The 25665-nt window shown below is 39.9% G+C and overlaps 1 protein-coding gene across 4 annotated transcripts in view; it reads right to left on the bottom strand.

The window, feature by feature from the left end:
• The window catches only part of LOC146866097 (transducin-like enhancer protein 4), a 281559-nt gene that overhangs the window by 41118 nt on the left and 214776 nt on the right, over positions 1-25665 (bottom strand). For all 4 annotated transcript variants that reach the window (XM_085633258.1, XM_085633240.1, XM_085633250.1 and 1 more), the window contains 7 exons: positions 15607-15726; positions 15043-15096; positions 10356-10508; positions 4562-4667; positions 4177-4370; positions 3933-4009; positions 172-421 (listed from right to left, as the gene is read on the bottom strand). In XM_085633258.1, coding sequence (XP_085489384.1) covers positions 172-421; positions 3933-4009; positions 4177-4370; positions 4562-4667; positions 10356-10508; positions 15043-15096; positions 15607-15726 — 954 coding nt within the window. The remainder of the gene's footprint in view (positions 1-171; positions 422-3932; positions 4010-4176; positions 4371-4561; positions 4668-10355; positions 10509-15042; positions 15097-15606; positions 15727-25665) is intronic.

Here is a 25665-nt window from a genome sequence, read left to right on the forward strand (position 1 = left end):
GAACCCAGGTGCTAAAAATAATAGCTGCAGTGGCAACACAGTGAGCACATCTCCCAGGCGCATTCCTCGCTCGTCAATGCGGCATAATGCGCATTGATCAGGTCGACAGAGCTTTCCAGCTTTCAGCGCAGCGCCATAATACATCACCCCAATTATTGGCTGTCTACGTACCAGGCAGTCCAGCTGAGAGACGGGGCTCTTGTTCCCAGGGTGGCTGATGTCCCAGACTTTGACGCATCCCTTGCCGCCCGTGTACACGTGCCGCGTGGGGTTGCTGATGGTGACTGCGCACACGACCTCCCCGTGATTGAGCGTGTTGATCTGACGGGCGTGTCGAGGGATTCCGGGTCCAATCAGAGCATCGGGAGGGAATGGAACCGGCTGCATCTGGCCATCGGCGCTGACATGAAACGAATAGGCCCTTTCAAAGTCAGAGAGGCAGGTTTTACTCAGCTATCCCGTTATCTCAAATCAGAGCACATACTATACCTGGATTAAGCGAAACAAACAAAGGACTGAAAACCACAAAACCATTGGGCGATTCTTTATCGGAATTCTACTCCCACTACTCAGCATTAAAAACAAAAAATCAGCTTGAACTAGAGTCCGATGAACAGCCGACACCAACACAATCTCTCATTTAATCACGTTTCAGAGCAGAATGTTGTGGTGCACTTTGCCAACTTTACCTGCTTACAAGCAGCTGCCTGACAAGTGTCAACCTTTACAGCATCAATCTTTGACATTTTCCAGAAGAAAACTCTTGTTCTAATACCACTTCACTGCAGCGAACACATGACATGCCGTCTGGGCGAGACAGCTATAGCTGCCAGCATGTAATTGGAGCCTGTGGAATACAGCCCCGATCCCCTGTTAACAAGCATGGAAGATGTCGAGGAAATGATGGGAAAAGCAGGAATTCGGTATAAAAACCTTCCAGCGCCTAGTGTACAGAGTGGCTTTACCAATGGTGCATGTCCATGCTAGATTAGAGTGTGTCAGTCCTTAGGAGGCCTAGCGGCCATGAAGGAGCTGTGTCCTCAGGCTACTTTAATTGTGTATACATATTAATGCAGTGTGGACTATAAGTCAGAGGGCAGCAGAGCGCGTGACTTGAAACATGGAAATACGGTTGAACAACCTGAGTGAACAGTCAACGATGGACACGGGTGAAAAGTTTGTCTTTAAGGTACACTCTGAATTAGTGCATTTTTATGGAAACTGTTTATTAAGTATTCAAAGGAAAATATCTCACTACAGTTTTGTTATTTTTTTGGCAAACTGCAAGTAAAGCCCCCCCCCCCCTTTCTAATTCCTCCACCCCCTCCAGGGAATGATACAGACTACTACTGGAGTTGATTAGTGTTCTCTGAAGAGGTCAGTTAAGTATCCAATTCCAACACACTTAAAACAGACACAACCAACATGTTAATGTAAAAATAAGAACCAGAGTCGTTGATTTTAATGAGTGAAAAGTATTGATTACATTCTTTAAAAAAAAATATTTAGGCCCTGATGAAGTCCCTATAAGGGATGAATCGTGTTGGCTGGGTCTGTTTTAAGTATGATGGAATTAGATACTTAATAAAAAATAACTTTATGAAAAAAGACACCAACCTCTGGAAATTAATTGGAAAACAAAATATGGAAAATAATTGAAAACAAAAGAGTGATTACAGATGCATGCATTTCGAATGGGAAAGTTCAATGTGAAAAAGGAAATTAGGTTGCCCTCCTAATATTGTGCAAACATTTACCAAGGATTGAGTTTTGTGGACAGTCAGAACTCCAGGAGTGGTCATAAGAGAACTATAAGAATGAGATATTTGACCGCTGTTATCCAGAAACACCACTGCTGGCTGTCTTTTGGAAATAGCTTTTCAGCCATGCTGAGCATCTGTAACTGAAGCATCTGTTGACCCTACTCAGAACCTCTGACTGGTATGGTCTATAACACAGCTGAACCAAGTTAGATTCTTCCAGCATCTGAAAGCTCACAGTGTTTACAGATTTTTAACAAAAAACAGAGCGGTTTACATTGAGCCGCTGATCGTTAGGAGAACATTCTGCTCAGAAAAAATAGTTCTTGTCTGCTGTGAAGAGAATCTACGTACAACTGGTGGGAAGAGGTAAAATCCGATATTAGGTACCAGCAATGTAGAGGTAAACCGATTTCTGTCTCACAGTGAGGAAATCAGCATTTCCGATGGCGAAGAAGCAATATGCTCGGGTATTTTTTTCAGGACAATATTTAAAAGCCACCTGTAAGTTAACAGAGCATAGGCACGTGTTTCTGTGTCGCAATTGTATTCCGTGTACATCATGCTGTGTTTTGACAGAAGCGGTCAGTGACTTGTCAGAATATAGCATTAAAGAGTGACCAGAAAAAGCTTTTAAATCGTATCAGCAGCTTTTTATGTCCCCCATAGCAAGAGACCTTTTTCATCATACTACCAACTGATATATTATCAAAATATGCTAGTACTCATGTAGCATTCAATCACAGCGCCATAGTTGCATATCATCTGGGCTACTGGAATGATGTGGCAAAGGAGAACCAAATTATGTAGCGGGTTTGGGTAAATTACTTTGCAAGCAAAGGTGAATTATGTGGCATAAATGACCCATTCAGTAGCAGTGGCAGTATTAGTTCAATATTTTGACATTTTAACACAATAATACGGTCTGAGAAAAGGTGTTACCTCCTTAGCACTAGTTTAGCAGCTGAAGACAACAATTAGCAATCAAACATAATCAGTTACTCTTTGCAAAGGGTCTGCAACACCTGGCACTTAAAGCAATGTTTGCTTCAGCTGAACTAGAAACATTTATTTTGTTGAAATTTTGCAAAAGAGGCAGGATTACATGACACATGCAATAAATCCATAACTATGCACAAGAAGCTGCAGCACTACTCCATTTTACTTCCTTTTTGGCTGCAAACCGAAGAGATAGGTACCTATTCCAATATGGAAGGAACTTATATAAAAAAATTGTGGTAAAGTGAAGGAGAGGCACACAGTTTTATGGAATATTCGGGGCACTGTATTTGCTACTTGGATTAATCAATTTTATGCTCGTGATTACAGTTTCACAGGAGAGTTGTAGCCCTGTCGAATTCATGGCTACTATAGTGTTTAAAAAGGTATTCAAAGGAATAAGTTATTATATTCAATCGCTTGTGAGTACAAATAATCTGGTAACATACCACCTATTATGTACTTGCAAATGGGAGGACTGCATTAACAAGCAATATATAATAATCTGTTATGAGGATGATCTGGAATAGGACCATGGGAGACAAGGCAACAGGAGGAGAAGGAAGAAAAGGAGGAAACATTGAGTGCCTCGATCGGGAAGCCAGAAGGGAGAGAGAGGAATGGGGAAACAAAGGACCAAAGAAGAAGGACATGACTAACCAATTTGGGGGGGGTGAGGTGGACATGGGGGAGAAGGGACAAAAAGGACAAGAAGAAGGAGTGAAAAAAAATACTAGAAGAGAGAGGGCCGGAGGGGAGGAAAGGGCTACAAGGAGAGAAAAGAAATGGGCACATTTGTAGGGGCGCTAAAAGAAGAAAAAGAGGGGCTCATAGGAAGGAAAAGGGGAAGAAAGCAAGCAGGCATGGGGAGGACAGGAGGCAGGTATAAAAAAGAAAAAAAATATGTGAGTAGCAAAGATGAGAAAAGTGGGAAGATGGATAAAATGGGGTGGAAGTAATGGAGGCAGACGCAGAAAAGAGAGCACATGGGAGAAAATGGTTGCTTCTAAGGGGACGAGTCTTAGAAGTTGTAGAGGAAAACTATGTGTTGCGGTGGAATACCTAGGTGTCAGATTCGGAAATAATGGAAGAAACAGGTACTCTCCAAGTGACAACAAAAACAATTAAATGAATCCATTATATTTACGTTCATTTAATAATGCAGAAACTCACGGTTTTCCACCAGGGATTCCAGACAGATTTGGAGGAATTCCTGGCACTCTCATGTGATGATGTGGATCAAAACCAACCTGTCGGTTTGAAAAGCAGAAGAATACACTGCATCATAGATCTCATGGCAAAATAATACATCTAATTCAGGAACAATTTAAAAATGTAGTCCAAAACATTAACATACACATCAAGTGCCGTAGACATAAATAAAATATATCTATACATCACAAAAGCATGAACCTACCACAGGAGACCTTCCGTAGGCGGCAGCAGCTGCTGCGGCTGCAGCTGCAGCACTCATTTGAGGCGAGATATTATGAAGGCTAGCATAGGCTGCTCCTGGACTGGTCAATTCTCCATTCATCCCCGCATGTGGCACAATCCCAAAGGGAGTAGGGTACGGGCATGGCACCGCCATAGGGGTTCTCAAACTTGCAGCTGGAATCAACACAGATGGATGAGTTAAAGGGCAACTCAATTATAGGGGTGGAACATTTTAGCCAAATTTTGAATCACAAGCCCTACCGAAAACAATTCCTGGGGACGAGCTCCATCAGCTCAGTGTCCATGGTAAATCACTTTGAACACACTGTCAAAGTTATTTAAAGATTAACTTAATAGCTGCTTACCAGGTATCGGTCGCAGACCTGATGTGGAGTTACTCCCTGGGGTTGGAGCATCTGTTCGTGGTGTTGGAGTATTCGACTTTGATACTGGAGTGGTTGACTTTTCATTCTTGGTGGGAAGAAAAAGGTCCAACAGTCAATTTTCAACAAAATGCTAGTATGAGGAAGAGGAGTAAATGGTTTTCTGTATTGTATTCTCGTAATTGCAAAGAAAAATCCACATTTAATTTCAAGACCGGAGGCTACCATTATGTATTACATCCTTTAATGCTACTCCTGAAGCACTTCCAAAGAACCTTACAACAATATAGCACTAGAACCAGAACCATCCTGTAAATAAATGAAATCGGACACCAAATTAATTAAGAATACATTTATGCAGTTTTCCTTCACTTTTGCTGCCGTGCAGAAAGATCCATGTGGGTCACATCAGCGCTTCATCTACAACATACCAACAGTACAGGTGATGCAGGTATCTAGGAAAGATATAATCCAATAACTGCACAGGGGAGGAGGGGCTAAAACGTCAAGAGACCAAGGCGAATGACTTCAGTGCAAGCAATTTACCAAAGACGGGATGCAATTCAAGAACATGAAATGTCAGATTTTAATGTCTGCAGTTACATCTTAATTGAGCAAAGTGAAGTCTATTTAAAATGCAAGCATGGACATAAAAATTTAGAATGCATCGTTGATACAACAGTACCTTCCCGCCTGGCTGATGAAACAAAAACCACTTTCGAGCCTCAGAAATAATACGTGTTGGCAAAGGCAATCGCTCTGGATTTAACGCGCTACACTATGCAGTGTTAGCACATTAGTGTGAAACACACGGGAGGGACCCAGAAGAAGCAGACAGAAAGGGCCATGGTTGCAAAGTAGTCTCTCATGCAGTTCAATAGAAGCACGGAGCAGTGGTGACACTTAAAAAGCCAATAGCAGTAGGTGAGAGATGAATAGTTCACCAGAATTCGTACACACAGTGGTCCCCTCATCCCTTCTTTTGAGTGCGAGAGTGTGTGTGTGTGTGTATATGTGTATGTGTATATATATATCTCGATCAAAGTGTATCCCGGTCTCAACGAGAGATTCTATCGATACTTTTTATGAAATCTTAATAAAGGAAGTAAGGACATAAAGAAAATACTTTGTTTATGTTAACACACTACCTGTCACTTTAAGAATGGCAGGAAGTCAGCACTTGCCTAACCCGTGACCAGGAGTGCGTGAACTCCGAAACGCGTTGGGTTTTCTGATTTTGGTTGCCTTGTGTGTGGATTATCAAATATGCGATTCACAAATAGAGTACCGGCTCTGTGCTTTTCTTCATATTGAAAGAGTTGTGAAGAGTGTTGCAGCTGTTTTGGAATATTCGAGGCTCGCTACCTCGCCGGACGGATACTCCTAATTTCCAGAGGCCCGAGTTAACGCGACTTTCCTGGTGGGGAGATATATATGGACACGCACACACACGGACACACACACACGGACACGGACACACACACACGGACACACACACACACGTATGAACAAAGTCTATCTTTAAACTGAATCCCTAGAAATCAGAAAATCTTCTCCAATTCATTGCAAAATCTACCAGTGGGCACCCCTTCTACTGCCTACCTCAATGGAAGTTTGTCCAGCCCCTGTCAACATAGTGAGGGACCTCAGCATGCATAGGTATTGAGCTAAAAAGTACATGCAAATTACTCAAGTCACTAAGACCTGCCCCAATCTACTTTGTGACTTTTTTCTGATTATTTTATTTCTTCTTGCACAGAGTGACAGGAGCCAGTACTATTCACAGTCTCAATGGAAGTCTGTCCAGCCCCTTTCAACATAGTGAGGGACCTCAGCATACATAGGTATTGAGCTAAAAAGTACATGCAAATTACTTAAGTCACTAAGACCTGCCCCAATCTACTTTGTGACCTTTTTCTTTTTTTTTTATTCTTCTTGTATAGAGTGACAGGAGCCAGTACTTTTCACAGTCTAAACAGAGATATGGCAATTTTGCCCACCATGGAATAATGAAAAAATCATTCGCCCCATACATAGTGAGGGATCTCCGCATTCTCATAGATGTCGAGCTAAAATAGACATGCAAATTACTCAAGTCACAAAGACTATGTGACCTGCACTAACTTTCTCTTTTTCACGCACTGACAGTAGCCAACACTTCTACATAGTCTGACTGGACTATGGCAATTCAGCCTGCCTTGAACTAATGAGAAAAGACATTTGGCATCTAGGGAAAATCCCGAATACATTGGGTAGATATGGATTTAATTTAAGATTAATTTCTGTCTCCAATTACTTGTGCCAATTTCATTGCCTCAATAGGTAAGAGGATCCTACCTAAATCAAACTGCATTTCTCATAAAATGTACCACAAAAGAGGACCAACATTTTTGTAGACAAATGCCACAAATACACTCACACCCGGAACCACACATCACAAGACAAATATTGTTATCAAACATACCAAGCTGGGAAAAAACAGCCTCCCGAGAGCAAGAAATCGGGACCCGAGGCCTCCCTGTACAAAATCAAGTGAAGCCCGAATATTTGGCTTCATACCTGATAAGGTGACGTTTTTATTTCAACTCTCGCCCAACCTATCTCCCATAATTCCAAGTGACTCTATTAGAGTGAATTTTGTGCTTTAAAAACAGCTTAATGAAATAAATTGACTACGTCTTAAGCTAATTGCTGTAAGAGGCTGGTCAAGAGTAGCCAGAGGTTGAATCGGGCTGAAACAAAACCAACTCTATGTGTATTATAAGCAGAAGGTCAGGTTGGGTTGACAGTTGCTCTGTGTAGCAAATCTGTCTTTTCTGAATAGTCACACAAGAGTTTGGGGATTTTTCGCAACCTTGTTTTTGCTGGCTTTAGGACTCAGTGCTCTTTCTAGGGCTAAACAGCAGTAAAGTGCCTCTACCCCCTATAAATCATATGCTATACACTAGAACTTCCTACTTGGCCTATTTAATTTCCCTATTTGCCAACTGTAAATGAGCACAATGTGCATCAATGGCATGGAAAGAAAACAGTCATATGTGGCTGCAGTGTGTATTTACATCATCCACAGATGAGACAAAAATGTATGGCTGCTAAAAGCACCACTGTGCAGTGGCTGGGCTGCAGCTTAAATGTACTGCAGTGACACATGGCAGGGAAAAATAAATTTCTTGTATATAAACACCATATGTTACCCCTAAAGTATACATTGTAATCACCACAGGGTAGGATGCTAATATTTAAAAATAAGGAATACTACATATTGCAGTTTGTATGCCCTCACTGTCAATTAAAACTCAAAGCGATTTCACTATGTAGGCCAGGCTAGGAATTCTAGGCCCGAGTGGGATTAAAATCTTTACTGCCTACCTCAGCTTAGGGGAGGGCTAGAAAAATGCTTCAAAATTATTTTCTGCTTAGTTTTTAAAACCCGACTTTATGGTGAAATCAGATTTTTGAAAAGTAACTAAGCAAAATTGTCCTCTTGGCTGACTGAGCCACAACTGGCTTAAACCATTTCTACCACTCATCACACCTCCAGAGAAGGAGTACATACACATCCTTGGGTGGGTGAGTTAACGATTCTGGCTTGGAGAACAATGGTTTGCCTCGGAGCTCAGGAAAGGCTAATGGGTATTAACTATTAAACACTTAGCAGGCATTAGCTATCTGGGACTGGACAGGAGCAGTTGGCAAAACAAAAGGCAGCTTCAGCACCACCTACCAAAGAGGGATTATTCTATTCATTCCCACGACCCTCCCAGACTGTCAAGCCCCGGCCTCATTAGGGGGAAAACCCAGTTTTGACCTTGCCAAGTAGGGAAGTAGCCAAGAGGTTGAAGACAGGCCTGACGTGTTGTGGTAGCTGTGTGCTGCCATGTTAACAGGGGATTTTGGGCAATTTTACAGTAAGGCAAAGTGAAAGTGCTGCAAAATGAGGAGGGGGAATGCGGACAATATTTAGGATTGAGTCGTAGATTTTCTCCAATCACTAGCTAGTGCACAGGATAAAGCTGTCACTTCAACCATCACCTCCAAAGAACATTCTGGCACCTGGGAACTTGAATTGTTATTGGTGCATCATGTGGTTGGCCTCCTTTTCGTCTACTTCAGAGAAACAAAAAGCAGGACTTCTGACTCCAGGAGGGCTTAGCTGACTTAAGATGACTAGAACCTGCAAGAGACTTGGTTGAAGAGAACTGCTGCCCATAAGCCCTCCCTGAGGCACTAGGGGTTGCTGTTCCGCCCAGAAGATTTCCCAGCAGTTGGAGATTAAGTCTAAAGGTAAAACGTTTGACTAGGAAAGGAAAATCAGCTTGGTGTATACAAACTTCGCTTCATTGCGGTCGGCCTGAACTTGCACCTAGGTTTCAGTCTAACTGTAGTTTTTCTAGAGCGCCTCCTCTATGGTTTGCCTTAACACATTTTGACAATCTTGGTGTCTATTTACTTATTATATTTTTATCTATTTCCTAAATTAGTTTGGGAATTTATCGTGCTATGTTCATTACAATTGTTGGTGCTGTGTGAATTAAGCACACACCTTTAGGTGCCTGGCTGGTGCATTGCTATAGCTACCAGGCACTGAACACAGATTCTCTTACAACTGAGCATTGGTGACTGAACCGGAGTGTTTTTATTTTTTTGAGTTGGTATGGGTGAACCCTTCTTAAATTAATAGCCACATTTCTGACACTCAAAGTCCAGACCTGAAAACAAACATGCAAATTCTGCAAGCAAAAGTTGCGGACACAGTTATATTGATTTGCATAGTTAGCTACAGAGTAAACCACGGCAGTTATCAGGTACAAAAGCAGAGTTAAAAATGAATAGTGGAAAGGCTGGTTTTATATTCAACCCCTAACCAACAAACCTGTAGGATTGCAAATGATTATCCAGGGTACAATAAAACATTAAGACAGTATGTGAATGGTTTAGAGGAATGTGTGCAGTAGTTTTAACTGCTGCCCTTCCCTGACCAGCCTCCAATTATAAATGCTCAGAAACCAGTCTACATTAGGCAATTAAACAGGATTCCTTCCGTTCTCAGTACCAGAAAACAGAAAGGTACTCCCTTCATGTCCCATTTTGACCAATATATGATCGAATCCATAGCCCACAAGACACCAGCTAGTTGCAAACAAAATATTTGCAACTGGTTTATTAAGTTACTATGATGGATACTTCGCACTATTTTACAGTAATTAAACATTTTGTTACGATGGCAATGGATAGTTCTCTCCTAGTCTGGCGTTTTAGTAGCACAGTCTATTTGTTATTGATAGTGAAAATGCCCAAATACAAAATATTGTATCACAGAGCATTCTGGCACACTGTTCAAAACCATAGAGGGACTGGCTAGAGAGAGAGAACGTCATGCCTAGATCCTTATGGTCATTCATAAATCTAACTTTTCATGATCTGAACTCTGGATGGCAGAAGTATAAAAAAACATGTTCACCAGTGGAATCATGCTGTAAAAGGCAAGGCGTCCCTCAAAAATGTGATGAGGGTACAATTAAACACACTTATTACTCTGGGCAAGTGTGAGTAATCAGTATTGAATGGTTTATGGCATCGGATCAGTAGTTAAATCAAGGCCATCACCACAAACACAGAAAACATGCCAAACCTAAAACCTGGGGGGCTTGGCTCGTTTAGGGAGATTTAGTAAAATAATGACATAGAAAGGAGCATTTCTCTTAACCCAACCACATGGCATTCCATATATTGCACCGCTATGATCACACCTCGAAAAAAATAATCTAAGGCTTACATGGTTGTGTTCTTTGGATTTTGATGAGGGTGTACTGCTAGAAGATGCTATAGAGGCTGGGCTGATTGGCGGATCTTTCTTCAGCAGGCGAGCTTTGTCCAAGCCGTTCTCTCTTGGGGAGTGTGCTGGGCTACCTCGTGGGGAAGTGGGGTCCTGCACAATGAAGAAAATCATGCATTAGAAGCGCAACACACTTGTTTTTAACTTGGCAAACAAAAAAACTAATGGTTTATTTCCTTAATATCAGACAAAGTAGAGCTATGTGTCAAGCGTGCATGGCTCATCCACTCCAGTTTGCTCTTGCCATTTTTGGTCCTCCATTTACACTGGTGAAAGTAAAACTGCAAGGAAAGTGAAGACAAAACCATGACTAGGTAAGCTACTCGTGCCTTACTTGAGGCATACTAAGAGCTCTGTCGCAACATTCTATATTTTTTCTGACTGCACACAAGAATCAAGAGGTTTCTTTCCAGACGACCAAATGACGATGTGCAGCAGGACACGATGCAACAATCTAGAGGTGATAAATTCAGGAACTGTGAAAAAGTTTGCCGAAAGTTGAAATACAAACATTTATAACTAACGTTTATAACCCATTGCCCACAAATCTGTCCCTGCATTTAAAGAAGGCTCTAATGGCCCTTCCCCTTTGACACCTACATTCACAGAACAAATGCCTCGGGTATTCGAAACGTGCGAATCTACCCCTGCCATGGAGGATAGTTCTGTCTCCTTAATGCAAATTCGCTACTTCTCAGCCAAGAATGAGGTGTCTATTACAACAGCACTTCTCAATGAGCACAGCTACAGCAACGAGAACTGAACTACAATCACGGAGTTGCAGCTCAATATTTAACAAACATTAAGAAATTCCAACCACTATTTAGCATGGTCAAAATCAAAGCAGTACATTTTGCTTCACAAACCATAAGTGATACAACTGAATGCTACCGTAGAACAAAGCCTGACAAACTTTAGGCAGATCCTTAAATGGAATATCTCAACAAACCATGTACCAAGCAAGCGTTGGGTACAAAGAGTACCCTGAAATGTCCAGAGGAAGACACCTAGCATATATTGGAATTGATGGAAACAGAGGGTAAAAGGGTTCCGCTATGATGTACATGTTCTAACTGTTACAATGTTGTCCGTTATTCCCCAGGGGCTTTTAATGGCAAGGTCCATACTTCTATAAAAGTCATAAGGCAAAACAAACAATGAGCTTGGGGAGGGGGGGGGGGGCAATAACAACTCCTTCAGATACGAATTACAACATTTCATTTGGCTCAGCACACTTGTGGCTGGTTATTAATAAATATTACCCTAACAAATCTACCACCACCAAAGAATGATGCAATTCCATCCAACATCAATGAAAACCTGCAATGGTGCTTCAAACGGAACATTCAGAGGCTTCATTGATTACCTAAAATCAAGACTTTCCTACCTGGAACAACACCCACGTAACATATGGCTCTAGACTGACAATAGCGCTGCATTAAGCTGTACGTTCTATGGGTAATGTCACACTAGGAGCTTAAATAACAATAAAAGCGAATGCTGTGCTTTATCAAGCTAGGTAATCTAAATCATGTATTAATCAGTAGATAATTATGTTATAAACCCTCCGACTGATGTTTGGTACTTATCGTACCTCAAACATGACAGGAATGGCAGAGTTGTATCATGTTAATGCAATGTACACATTCCATCTCCTTTTCTTAACTCGAAGACCACAAACAGCTTACATTAAAATTCAATCTCCAAAACCGTGACAACAAAAACGTTTTTTTTTTTTTAATCAAATTAAACAACGAAAATTGCACAAAACTCTTTGTTGCCAAATCCCTCCACTGTAAATATAATGAAATCATTCTTTAAAGGTGTTTATAGATACTGGTTTTACAAATAAGGAACCCACTTAGAGTAAACAATGGATTCTGTGGAATAAAGTTGTCCTTCAGGAAGAACCTAAAATAGGACATAGTAAGATGAAATTGTACTTTGCAGAGCTGCTGGTACCCTTTACATTTTGGGTAAGAATACTAAAAATGTGTCACTCTTTTTTCCTAGTCTATGTAGATACTAGAATACGGTCTACTGCAAAACTTCCAGGAGCAGTGAAATAAAACACATGGAGGCAATGAAGATATGGTGAAGACGAAGAACACGCAAAGCAACCCGAGATCTTTGAAGTTTAGAAACTTTGGGCCAAGCCACATATTGATTAAACATCACATGAAAAGGGTGTGCCTGTGATACACTGATGGATACTTTTGTTATCTTAAAATATATACTATTCTTTTTGATATCACTACAGGTTTATAGCCCTATTAATCAGCATAAATATGCGCAAGGAGAGGCCATAAAACACACTAAGCTCATTTCATATTTCTATTTATTTCTAGACTATTAAAATAATCATTAAGCATGTAACAATTTCAGACTTCAACAATGACAAATAATTAAGCTAGCAGTATGTCTGGCTTCTGTTTAGAGTCCAGACTAAAACTTTTCAAAAAGCTGGTTGCAGTGAAAAAACAAAACAAAAACCGACTGGTGTCTGTATAAATGTATCTATGAGATACATGTTATAATGTGTATTGATTTAGTGTACTTTTGAGAGATAAAAAAGCCCCTCATGCATTACAAAACAATCACTCCATAGCAGGTGGAGTGATATTTGAGGATAGTCATTAGAATGATGTGAAAGAGGAATATTCATCTGGGCAGAGCCAAAGTCCATTATAGGAACATTTAAAAGTATTGGCAACACTAGATCTTTCAAACAACTGCTCTGTCAAGTTAGACTTAAAAAGTAGATCTTCTCAAAGTATTGACATAACCTACTATAAACCAATTAATACCTGGATGAGATGCAAAACACACTATCTAAAAGCGAGCAAATAACATTTGGGAGCACTTGAACTTATATTATGAAAACGTAAAATTGTTAGATGGAAGTATAAAACGCATTCATCAATCATCTCTTTGCTGAGCGTCTGATGAAGGGTTTTCAAAGCATGTGGTTCACAATATCCCTTCCACCATCAATTAACCAACAAAATACAAAATACAAGCAGGGGGTGTTTGGTGACGTGCATAAAGCGAAGCAGGCATTTCCTTTAAAGCCATTGCCATTCATTTCCATCTATGAGACTGAAATCCATGTGTGTCTGAATTACCCATCAAAATGACCAGATATGGCATGTTGCGCATAAGAGCAAAAAAGAAAAAATATACAACAATTCACATTAGGGTTTAGGAGTATGGTCATCTGCTCGACAACACCAACTAGATCCAGTGCCATGTGACACATGAAACCTTGCCATTAAGTAAGAAAGAGTACCTCGAGGAGCATGATCGCAGTTATATTACAGGTTGTACCTCTGCAAAAATATTCTGGTCTTTTTGCCCAGTAGATCTCTGAAAACCTACAGTGGAAAGGTTACCAACATGACCATTTAAACACTTTGAATTTGGTTATAAATGACACAATCACAATAGGTCCAATCTGATAGCCTGTGCACACATCATGGAGAAGGCACCAGATAATCCAACACCGTAATCCGTACTGCTCTACGAGCTCTGGGTCGTACTGCAACGATCCACCGGGCTAAAACTGTGCAGCTCAACAAGCAATACACTTACAAATCCAATCTATGGTCTTCCCACAGCCAGATCACCAGATTTGGAGAGTACACTTGGCATTTGAAACAATTAGACACTAGACATTCTGAAATGGGGGGAAAAAAAGTCTGCTACAAAGTGCACTTCTCAAAGAATTAAAGCAAAAAGAATGGACGTAACTTAGGGGTCGCCAGGCATCATAGCTGCAACCCCTGGGTGCCCCTTGAGATTCCTGGCACTGCATTTACCACTCCTGACCTGAGTTGGCAAAATCAGTGCCAGGAGCACAAAGGAGCTGGTCCTTTTGGCCGCCGGTTGGGGATCCACTTTCCTTGTATTCAGTCAGCTTTTTTTGTATTAGACTTACTATTAGTGTAATAAAAAAAATGGAGTATGATAAGCTGGAATAAGTATAAAAAATAATGCTTTTAAATGTACACCATTGTGCGCTTGCAGGTGAAAGTGTGCTTATGTGAAAGAGAAGTGTATGTAAGAGTGAATGTGTGTGTATGTGTGTGTGAGTGAGTGAAAGTAAAGTTTAAATGGTGTAGGCCATCACTTCTGCTACCCCTGGCATTTTTATGAATTGCTGTCCATGGGACAAAGCGATGTCTGCTGAGGAACTTAAGAGCTTGATATCCTACTGCAGAGAGTGGAGTAGTAAATTAAGGTGGGCTACTCTTTGTAATGATCTGAAGGCAGTTTGAGAAAGTTCAAGGGATTTTTGTAAAAAGGATCTGGGATTGCTTTTAATTAGAGGCAGTATTGGGCCCTTGCTCGACATTTAGTTTCGCAGTTTTTTGTAAACCTTAATTTTAGTTGGCAAAATTAACAGTCGGTGTCAGAGTACATTAACTGTAACAGAGAACACAACATGCAAGAGTATTATCAGATACAGCTGTTTTCTAAGTGTCAGACCAAGAGTTTGGTTGTCGTTGGTGTATTCAAAGTAAACATTCCAGTATACAAAATCATGCATTAGCACCCAAAGAGATCGGTCTTAAGTTTAATGGAGAGCAGTAAGCAATTCTGAAGTTAGACGAAACAGAAAACAAACCTCATTGGAAACATCAACGACCAAGTTGTCATCACTCTTTTCAGCATCACTGTCCTAGAATGGAAAACAAATTGTACTCACACAGTACATACTTCAACAAAAACAAATGAAAACGATCACCAGGCAATTCCATATCATAAAGGTAAAGGTCAATCAGTCTGTTAAGCCACCAAATATGTTCCCAAATGCGTAATGGCAGAACAGCTAGTATCTTTAAATCGAACACTTATTACTGTGTAAAGGGAATTACAGTTCCAATCTCCTAGTCAATTCCCATAATGTTAGAGTATAATTTCACAAAGCGGGAGTACATTTTTAAAACTTTGGATATCTTTTAAAATGTTGGATTTATTTTTGCTACTAATCCATTCAAAGCCTTAGAAATTCAAGAATTCCTCTCCAACATTTAAAGAGAAAGGAGTGCTGCATATTCTACCCGCCAGAATAAAAAATCCAAACTAGAGGCGGTCAAAGTTAGCTAGAGAAATATTACCAATGGATGGACCATGTGGTATCAAATTTTAGGTTTGTATGCCAATGAAAAAAGTTAAACAGCACACATACGTAACGGGCTGGCACTTCTTTCTCCTCAGTCTTCTGTTTCTTGCTCTCAGAGGAGTAATCTGTCGAGTTCCTGTGTTTCTCTGTACCTCTAAAGCTGGCCGATGGAGACACAGAAGAACTCTTATGGGAGGGAAAAAAACAAGAATGTGAATATATACATTCCCTCGCAATTCTGGTCAATTTGTTTTTTAAAGGCTGCAATGAAGTGACCCATGTATTTTTAGTGACATCACATGGAACTACTGAGTATGAAATTTACAGTTTGTACAAAAGGGGCATATTTCAGCCAATTAAGCTTGCTATGCGAGTAACAGGGTCCTAAAACTGTGGGCAGGACTATTTATTGTTGGCATCATTGTAACAATCACAAATGCTTCCTGTTAACAAAAGAAATGTACATATGTATAATATATCTATCTATCTATCTTACTACCCCTGACAAGGCATCCAAGTGTTTTTTGGCGAATAGCACGCTGATCCCGAACCCAAAAAGGATTAGTGGTGGATTAGTATAGGGAAATATCAGTTAACCTGAGTGGTGGACATGCGAGTCTGTTAGTTGGATTGAATAGGATAATGAAGGGATAGAAGAGGAGAGAGTGAAGAAAGTGTTATATGGGAGATCATATTAGTAAGATGAGGTTTGGAATGAGTGTGATGCAAATGCTATGGAGGAGGAAGAGTCTCTAGAAAGGGATTAGAGAAAATATAGTAGTAAAATGAGGTTAGGGATGAGTCAAAGGAAGGATACATGAGGGAACAATTTAGAAAGGATTTGTTTGGGAGATCATGGTAGTAAAATGAGGTTTGGAGTGAGTCAGAGAGTGGAGGTATAGGGTGAGATGGAGCACTGTATTTGAGAGATTCAAAGGAGTTATTCTTTTCTTCTTCTACAGTAGGAGTAAAGTAATAACTATACAGATTCATAACTACATCGAAAGGGTATAGATGTATAAGAAAGATAATATATCGAACATTTAAAGTTGTATTGTATAAACTCAGACTTTCAAGTGTTGCTGTACTTGAAGCTAATTTGTGTATTTTTATAACTTTTTTAATTTGATCTTTTTCTCAATATTTGAATAGTGAATCACCTGCAGATAAAATAGTTATGATAATATTTACATATTGTGATAGATAAATAAAACAGAGACCCATAAGCATCTAATCAAATAACATATGAAAACTATGCGTTGTCCCATAAACATGTTAAGTATATATATATATATATATCACGCTTCGTCCTCCGTAGCTTTTCCCCGCTTACGATTCTCTGAGAGAGAGAGGCACGGACCCAACTTGTAGTGCAATAATCGTTTTTATTTCTCTGTCGCCATAACGCGTTTCGGCTCGCCTGAGCCTTGATCACATGACAGTGGACTAAGAGAATGAACACCTTTTTAAAGTGACAGTGCAATTGAGATCGTGACCACGTGATCAGCATACTCCGCTAATCCTGTCATAGACATGAACAACAGACATAGCATTCGTAAATGACCAAACAGGTAAGGTTAGATAAAATGTCATATCCACCTAAATGACTAAAAATACTCTCATAAAATATTGATAAATATTGTCATATGTTTAGAAACTTTGTATGCTGTTATAAAACGTCAACGTTATCTTATCATCTAATTAGTACGTCACGATCACATTTAAAATCAATAACAATAAAAAACCAACATTGTTAAATGAAAAAAGTGCTTGAGTGTGGGGTGCAAAAAATGTGCAAGGACAGCCTAGAAGTGTATACTGTGCAAAAAGCGTTACATTTAGATTCTTTGGTTATCTTGGTTACATATGTTGAAAATGAAAGCAGTACGATCAGTAGATGGGTCAAAAGATAGATGGTAATGTCCCCTCATTCTTATATGCTTTGGTCAAATTAATTTGACTATGTTTTGTTGGAACAGTGTTCATGCCCTAGTGCACCGAGAATAGAGTAAGGTGGATGTGTTTATCTTACAGAGACACCGGTTAAGTCCTATCTCAACGGGAATCCGATGTGTGCATCAATGCAGTTGTATAATCTGTACAAAGTAAGGCTAGTCTACGACTGAATATATTATACTGACAGACTTTAATAAGGAGTGTGCCAGTCAAAGTCGTAGACCTGTGCAAATTTGCTGATAAATATATAAAAAATGGATAAAAGGTGTTAAAATACCTTGAAGTACCTTTTAAAATTACTTAATTAAAAATACTTTATAAAACATACTTTATTAAACAATATACTTTATCAAAAATTATATACCATTTCTCTGTCGACCTACTCTCTGTAATGAGACATGTAGATAGGTGCGAACTAGAGAGCAAATTCCACAATAAATATGTTAAAAGATTTAAAAAAAATCTCATAAATACCTTAAAATAATTGTACAAAATATATGACCGCTAATTTTTTTGGAATGACACTAAAAATAATTGATGTGTTGCATTTGTGAGTTAATAGGACAGTAAAGTTAAAACCAGTGTGTTAAAAAATTATTGTTTACTAGCCACCAGTGTCATCAATTGGTTTTAAGACTGAACATTCTAAGTTTGTGAGGGGAATATCTTTCTGATTATATCAGTTCTAATCAAATGGTGACCAATCTTATCTTTCTTAGGTTAAGTCAAGCATGTGTACAGGTCTTCAGTAGCGTTAAGACCAGAAGGGTGTTTGGTATCTAATTGTAGAATATACCTAGTTTCAAGTTTTCTGAGTTTGTTCTCTCGATTGCCACCCCTTCTGCTCGGTGGTACAGTGTCAATTACAAAGTATTTTACCATGCGATTGTCAGATAGATGACATTCTTTAAAATGTCGTGCAACCGGGTAGGTGTTATCTTGGTTTGTGATTGCCCTGAGGTGCTGAAGGATACGTTTGTAGACGGGTAACTTAGTGCTGCCAATATAGCGCAGGTTACAGGGGCATGTCAATACATATATTGCGAATTCAGTTTTGCATGTGAGTAGTTTTGAGATAACATGCTTATGTTCGCTGAATGGTGTTTGATATGTATTCGTGTTTACTCCCTGGATGCATGCTTTACATGTTTTGCATCGAAAGAATCCTTTCATGGTTTGTATCCAACTGCTATTGTCAATAACCTCAGGGCTAGTTTTGACAAGCACATCCCTCATTGAGGGAGCTCTGCTATATGTGATGGACACCCTCTGCGGTAGCAGGGGTCCTATCACGGGGTCACTTCGTACCAAGGGCCAGTTCTGCTGAATAATTTTGTTTAATGCTTTGTGCTGTTGGTTGTATTGCACTATTAAGCGGAACACACTGTTATCCTCAGTCTTGGTGCTCATAGAATTTGAGGAATTAGCATTGGGCAGGACGTTAACTGGATTTTTGTCCTTTATGGCTTCATCTCTACAAAATGCCATGGATTTTTTGATGGCATTGTCAATGACTTGATTTTGATAGCCTCGTTGCTGGAAGCGAAGTTTGCTCGCCTCTTGTGCTACCACTAAATCATCATTGTTGCTACAAATGCGTCTAATCCTTAGCATTTCCCCATAGGGGATGCTATTAATTAGATGTTTAGGATGCGCACTTGACGCATGAAGTGTAGAATTGCCTGCCGTTCTCTTTCTGAAAAGACGAGTTTCAATTTTGCCATTCTTTATATATACCTGGGTGTCTAAAAATTCAATCTCTGTGGCACTGACTGTGGCAGTAAAGTGTAAATTCATGCTGTTGGCATTGATACTTTCAATGAAGTCATAAGCTAGCTGGCTAGTACCTTCCCATATAACAAAAAGATCATCAATATATCTTAGCCATACTTTGACATTACTATTGACAACTTCATGGTGTTCTTGCTTGAGGACCAGCTCCTCCCATCTGCCCATATGCAGGCATGCGTAGCTCGGTGAGAAGCTGGCCCCCATAGCAACGCCTCTAGTTTGCTGGTAAAGTTGACTGTTAAACATGAAAATGTTATTTCGTAAACAAAATTCTGTCATTTCAACCAGCATGCAATTATGTTCTAGATGTTGCTTCGATCTTTGTGCGAGATAATGTTGGATCGCTGCTAAGCCATCTGTGTGCTCTATGCTAGTATATAAAGAAGTTACGTCTAATGCAATTAGTAAATAATTCTCCTGCCACCCAAAGTTCATGATTTTTCTGAGGAAGTCACTGGTGTCTTTTACATAAGACGGTAATTTCTGTACGAACTCCTGCAGATAGTAGTCGATGTATTTGGTAGTGTGTTCCGTCAGACTATTTCTGGCACTGATGATAGGCCTACCAGGCGGGTTGTTGTAGTCTTTGTGAATCTTCGGTATGAAGTATATAGTTGGTGTAGTAGGACTGTCATTTTTTAGGAATTTGAATTCATCATTGTTAATCAGACTGGCATTTTTCCATTTGTTGAGCTTGAGGTGGAAGTTTTTGTAAGTGATCTTCATGTCACTGATAGTAGTTCTTATGTAACAAGTGTGATCATTCAGTTGTTTGTATGCTTCCTTGTTGTATGCACTCATTGGCCAGATGACAATATTTCCACCTTTGTCACTGTTGCGAATGACGATCTCCTTGTTGTTTTTTTGTAGTTTGTATGTTAATTGCTTGTATTGCCAATCAGCTTTATTATAATGCTTTGTTTTGGATTGTATTTTCGTATTCAATTCCTTCAATTGGGTGGTCACTGCTTCATGGAAGATATCAACAGAGTCTCTGATCATGATTGGGTTATAGGAGGATTTGGGTTTGAATGGGCTGGCTTTAAGTGTTGGGTTCGTTGAGTTGCTTTCATTGCTGAGATCCTGTATAACTTGTAAAAGAGGTGCATCTGATTGGGTTAAAGAATTTGTTACCCGTTGTCCCTCTGGAGTGGGAATCTCCCCCAAAGTTGTTTGGTTGGGTGTGTTCATAAGGAAATGCTTTTTTAGCTTTAATTTGCGTACTCCTTTGTATACATCAATTCTTGTTCTAGCATAATCAAAGTTGTTGCGCGGAGCAAATGAAAGTCCCAATCTTAGAATATTTTTTTCTTGTGACGTGAGTTCAATATTGGATAAGTTCACTATGGTATTTTCAACCTGCTCATCCATTATTGTTTGTTGCGCCAGTATCCCCGTCCCCTCCTTTTGCCTTGTCTTTGCTCGTTTCCGGTTTGCCTTGCGCCTCTGTCTCCGTTTGAAGTTGTTGTAGCTGGATTTGCCTGGGGTCTTGGGCGCAGAGTTTGTCTGCGCTCTTGACATAAAAAATTCAGTTCCTCACCAGGGGATGGCTTCGACTTGGCTCCCATCATTGCGGCTGAGCGCATTTCCGATTCTGACTCGCTGCCAGTCCCAGAGCTGCCTTCTGATTGGATGGTGTTAGGCTCGCGGTTTTCGGTTGCGTTTGGGACTGTTGGCGCTTGCAAATTGCGGAATTTTGATTTCCTCAGTGCATCATATCGTTTGGCAAAGGTAAAAATTTGGCCCATCTCATAGTCAGTTCTGTCTCTTTGAAATTTGTAAGCCTTTCTTGATTTGATTTTTTCCTCCTCTTTTGATAAGCGGACCATCATTTCATTTCTTAATTTGTTTTGTTCATCCTTATCTTCATACTTTTCCAGCTCTTCATTTATGGCATCAATTTCCCCCAGTAGCTTGGCTCTGTCAATATCCGCGTATTTAATTAGGATAAGGGTTAGTTTCCTTGAAGATTCAAGATTGCACTCAGCCCATTCCTTCATTAAATCGGGGTTAGGTTCTTCGTAACTGGGTGCCGTTAATATCCTCAGGCCTCGTGGGATCCTATTGACGTCAATATATCCTTGTAATGACTTAGACTCCCACCACTTGGTCATCTCTGCTTTCATTTTTTTCTCCAATTTTTTGAATATGTCCCTTATTGAGTTGTTAACGATGATTTTATTTACTCTAGGTTCTGTCGTATTGCTCGTTGATGGGAGTGCGTCCGAGAACATCTCTGTAGCTGCAGCCTCCCGTGCTCTTGCCACGTCGGCCGACATGAGACCAATAATACGTAGATACTCCGGTTAAACCAGTTTTATTTGTGGCTGTGTTTAATGGAGTATTTGCATGCCTCCTCACCCCGCAATACCCAGTTAAGCGCCTACCTGCTACCTTCCGTATTCGTCGAGTCCTCCGACTCGCCTCCTACCAAGATCGTCAGGTGTTCCGGGCTGATTTTCAGGGTTGCGGGGGGTCCAGCGGCGAGTATCCTGTGCGGGATGAGTTTGAACTTCCGGGTCACCCGGGAAGAGAAGTCTCGCTGTGCCGTCGACCGTTGATGAGAAAGGGGTCCGTGAATGGTCGTGCGAGACAGGCAAACGACCAATGAAATCACGCTTCGTCCTCCGTAGCTTTTCCCCGCTTTCGATTCTCTGAGAGAGAGAGGCACGGACCCAACTTGTAGTGCAATAATCGTTTTTATTTCTCTGTCGCCATAACGCGTTTCGGCTCGCCTGAGCCTTGATCACATGACAGTGGACTAAGAGAATGAACACCTTTTTAAAGTGACAGTGCAATTGAGATCGTGACCACGTGATCAGCATACTCCGCTAATCCTGTCATAGACATGAACAACAGACATAGCATTCGTAAATGACCAAACAGGTAAGGTTAGATAAAATGTCATATCCACCTAAATGACTAAAAATACTCTCATAAAATATTGATAAATATTGTCATATGTTTAGAAACTTTGTATGCTGTTATAAAACGTCAACGTTATCTTATCATCTAATTAGTACGTCACGATCACATTTAAAATCAATAACAATAAAAAACCAACATTGTTAAATGAAAAAAGTGCTTGAGTGTGGGGTGCAAAAAATGTGCAAGGACAGCCTAGAAGTGTATACTGTGCAAAAAGCGTTACATTTAGATTCTTTGGTTATCTTGGTTACATATGTTGAAAATGAAAGCAGTACGATCAGTAGATGGGTCAAAAGATAGATGGTAATGTCCCCTCATTCTTATATGCTTTGGTCAAATTAATTTGACTATGTTTTGTTGGAACAGTGTTCATGCCCTAGTGCACCGAGAATAGAGTAAGGTGGATGTGTTTATCTTACAGAGACACCGGTTAAGTCCTATCTCAACGGGAATCCGATGTGTGCATCAATGCAGTTGTATAATCTGTACAAAGTAAGGCTAGTCTACGACTGAATATATTATACTGACAGACTTTAATAAGGAGTGTGCCAGTCAAAGTCGTAGACCTGTGCAAATTTGCTGATAAATATATAAAAAATGGATAAAAGGTGTTAAAATACCTTGAAGTACCTTTTAAAATTACTTAATTAAAAATACTTTATAAAACATACTTTATTAAACAATATACTTTATCAAAAATTATATACCATTTCTCTGTCGACCTACTCTCTGTAATGAGACATGTAGATAGGTGCGAACTAGAGAGCAAATTCCACAATAAATATGTTAAAAGATTTAAAAAAAATCTCATAAATACCTTAAAATAATTGTACAAAATATATGACCGCTAATTTTTTTGGAATGACACTAAAAATAATTGATGTGTTGCATTTGTGAGTTAATAGGACAGTAAAGTTAAAACCAGTGTGTTAAAAAATTATTGTTTACTAGCCACCAGTGTCATCAATTGGTTTTAAGACTGAACATTCTAAGTTTGTGAGGGGAATATCTTTCTGATTATATCAGTTCTAATCAAATGGTGACCAATCTTATCTTTCTTAGGTTAAGTCAAGCATGTGTACAGGTCTTCAGTAGCGTTAAGACCAGAAGGGTGTTTGGTATCTAATTGTAGAATATACCTAGTTTCAAGTTTTCTGAGTTTGTTCTCTCGATTGCCACCCCTTCTGCTCGGTGGTACAGTGTCAATTACAAAGTATTTTACCATGCGATTGTCAGATAGATGACATTCTTTAAAATGTCGTGCAACCGGGTAGGTGTTATCTTGGTTTGTGATTGCCCTGAGGTGCTGAAGGATACGTTTGTAGACGGGTAACTTAGTGCTGCCAATATAGCGCAGGTTACAGGGGCATGTCAATACATATATTGCGAATTCAGTTTTGCATGTGAGTAGTTTTGAGATAACATGCTTATGTTCGCTGAATGGTGTTTGATATGTATTCGTGTTTACTCCCTGGATGCATGCTTTACATGTTTTGCATCGAAAGAATCCTTTCATGGTTTGTATCCAACTGCTATTGTCAATAACCTCAGGGCTAGTTTTGACAAGCACATCCCTCATTGAGGGAGCTCTGCTATATGTGATGGACACCCTCTGCGGTAGCAGGGGTCCTATCACGGGGTCACTTCGTACCAAGGGCCAGTTCTGCTGAATAATTTTGTTTAATGCTTTGTGCTGTTGGTTGTATTGCACTATTAAGCGGAACACACTGTTATCCTCAGTCTTGGTGCTCATAGAATTTGAGGAATTAGCATTGGGCAGGACGTTAACTGGATTTTTGTCCTTTATGGCTTCATCTCTACAAAATGCCATGGATTTTTTGATGGCATTGTCAATGACTTGATTTTGATAGCCTCGTTGCTGGAAGCGAAGTTTGCTCGCCTCTTGTGCTACCACTAAATCATCATTGTTGCTACAAATGCGTCTAATCCTTAGCATTTCCCCATAGGGGATGCTATTAATTAGATGTTTAGGATGCGCACTTGACGCATGAAGTGTAGAATTGCCTGCCGTTCTCTTTCTGAAAAGACGAGTTTCAATTTTGCCATTCTTTATATATACCTGGGTGTCTAAAAATTCAATCTCTGTGGCACTGACTGTGGCAGTAAAGTGTAAATTCATGCTGTTGGCATTGATACTTTCAATGAAGTCATAAGCTAGCTGGCTAGTACCTTCCCATATAACAAAAAGATCATCAATATATCTTAGCCATACTTTGACATTACTATTGACAACTTCATGGTGTTCTTGCTTGAGGACCAGCTCCTCCCATCTGCCCATATGCAGGCATGCGTAGCTCGGTGAGAAGCTGGCCCCCATAGCAACGCCTCTAGTTTGCTGGTAAAGTTGACTGTTAAACATGAAAATGTTATTTCGTAAACAAAATTCTGTCATTTCAACCAGCATGCAATTATGTTCTAGATGTTGCTTCGATCTTTGTGCGAGATAATGTTGGATCGCTGCTAAGCCATCTGTGTGCTCTATGCTAGTATATAAAGAAGTTACGTCTAATGCAATTAGTAAATAATTCTCCTGCCACCCAAAGTTCATGATTTTTCTGAGGAAGTCACTGGTGTCTTTTACATAAGACGGTAATTTCTGTACGAACTCCTGCAGATAGTAGTCGATGTATTTGGTAGTGTGTTCCGTCAGACTATTTCTGGCACTGATGATAGGCCTACCAGGCGGGTTGTTGTAGTCTTTGTGAATCTTCGGTATGAAGTATATAGTTGGTGTAGTAGGACTGTCATTTTTTAGGAATTTGAATTCATCATTGTTAATCAGACTGGCATTTTTCCATTTGTTGAGCTTGAGGTGGAAGTTTTTGTAAGTGATCTTCATGTCACTGATAGTAGTTCTTATGTAACAAGTGCGATCATTCAGTTGTTTGTATGCTTCCTTGTTGTATGCACTCATTGGCCAGATGACAATATTTCCACCTTTGTCACTGTTGCGAATGACGATCTCCTTGTTGTTTTTTTGTAGTTTGTATGTTAATTGCTTGTATTGCCAATCAGCTTTATTATAATGCTTTGTTTTGGATTGTATTTTCGTATTCAATTCCTTCAATTGGGTGGTCACTGCTTCATGGAAGATATCAACAGAGTCTCTGATCATGATTGGGTTATAGGAGGATTTGGGTTTGAATGGGCTGGCTTTAAGTGTTGGGTTCGTTGAGTTGCTTTCATTGCTGAGATCCTGTATAACTTGTAAAAGAGGTGCATCTGATTGGGTTAAAGAATTTGTTACCCGTTGTCCCTCTGGAGTGGGAATCTCCCCCAAAGTTGTTTGGTTGGGTGTGTTCATAAGGAAATGCTTTTTTAGCTTTAATTTGCGTACTCCTTTGTATACATCAATTCTTGTTCTAGCATAATCAAAGTTGTTGCGCGGAGCAAATGAAAGTCCCAATCTTAGAATATTTTTTTCTTGTG

Source organism: Triturus cristatus, chromosome 2_1, assembly GCF_964204655.1.
Source record: "Triturus cristatus chromosome 2_1, aTriCri1.1, whole genome shotgun sequence".
Lineage (NCBI taxonomy): Eukaryota > Metazoa > Chordata > Amphibia > Caudata > Salamandridae > Triturus > Triturus cristatus.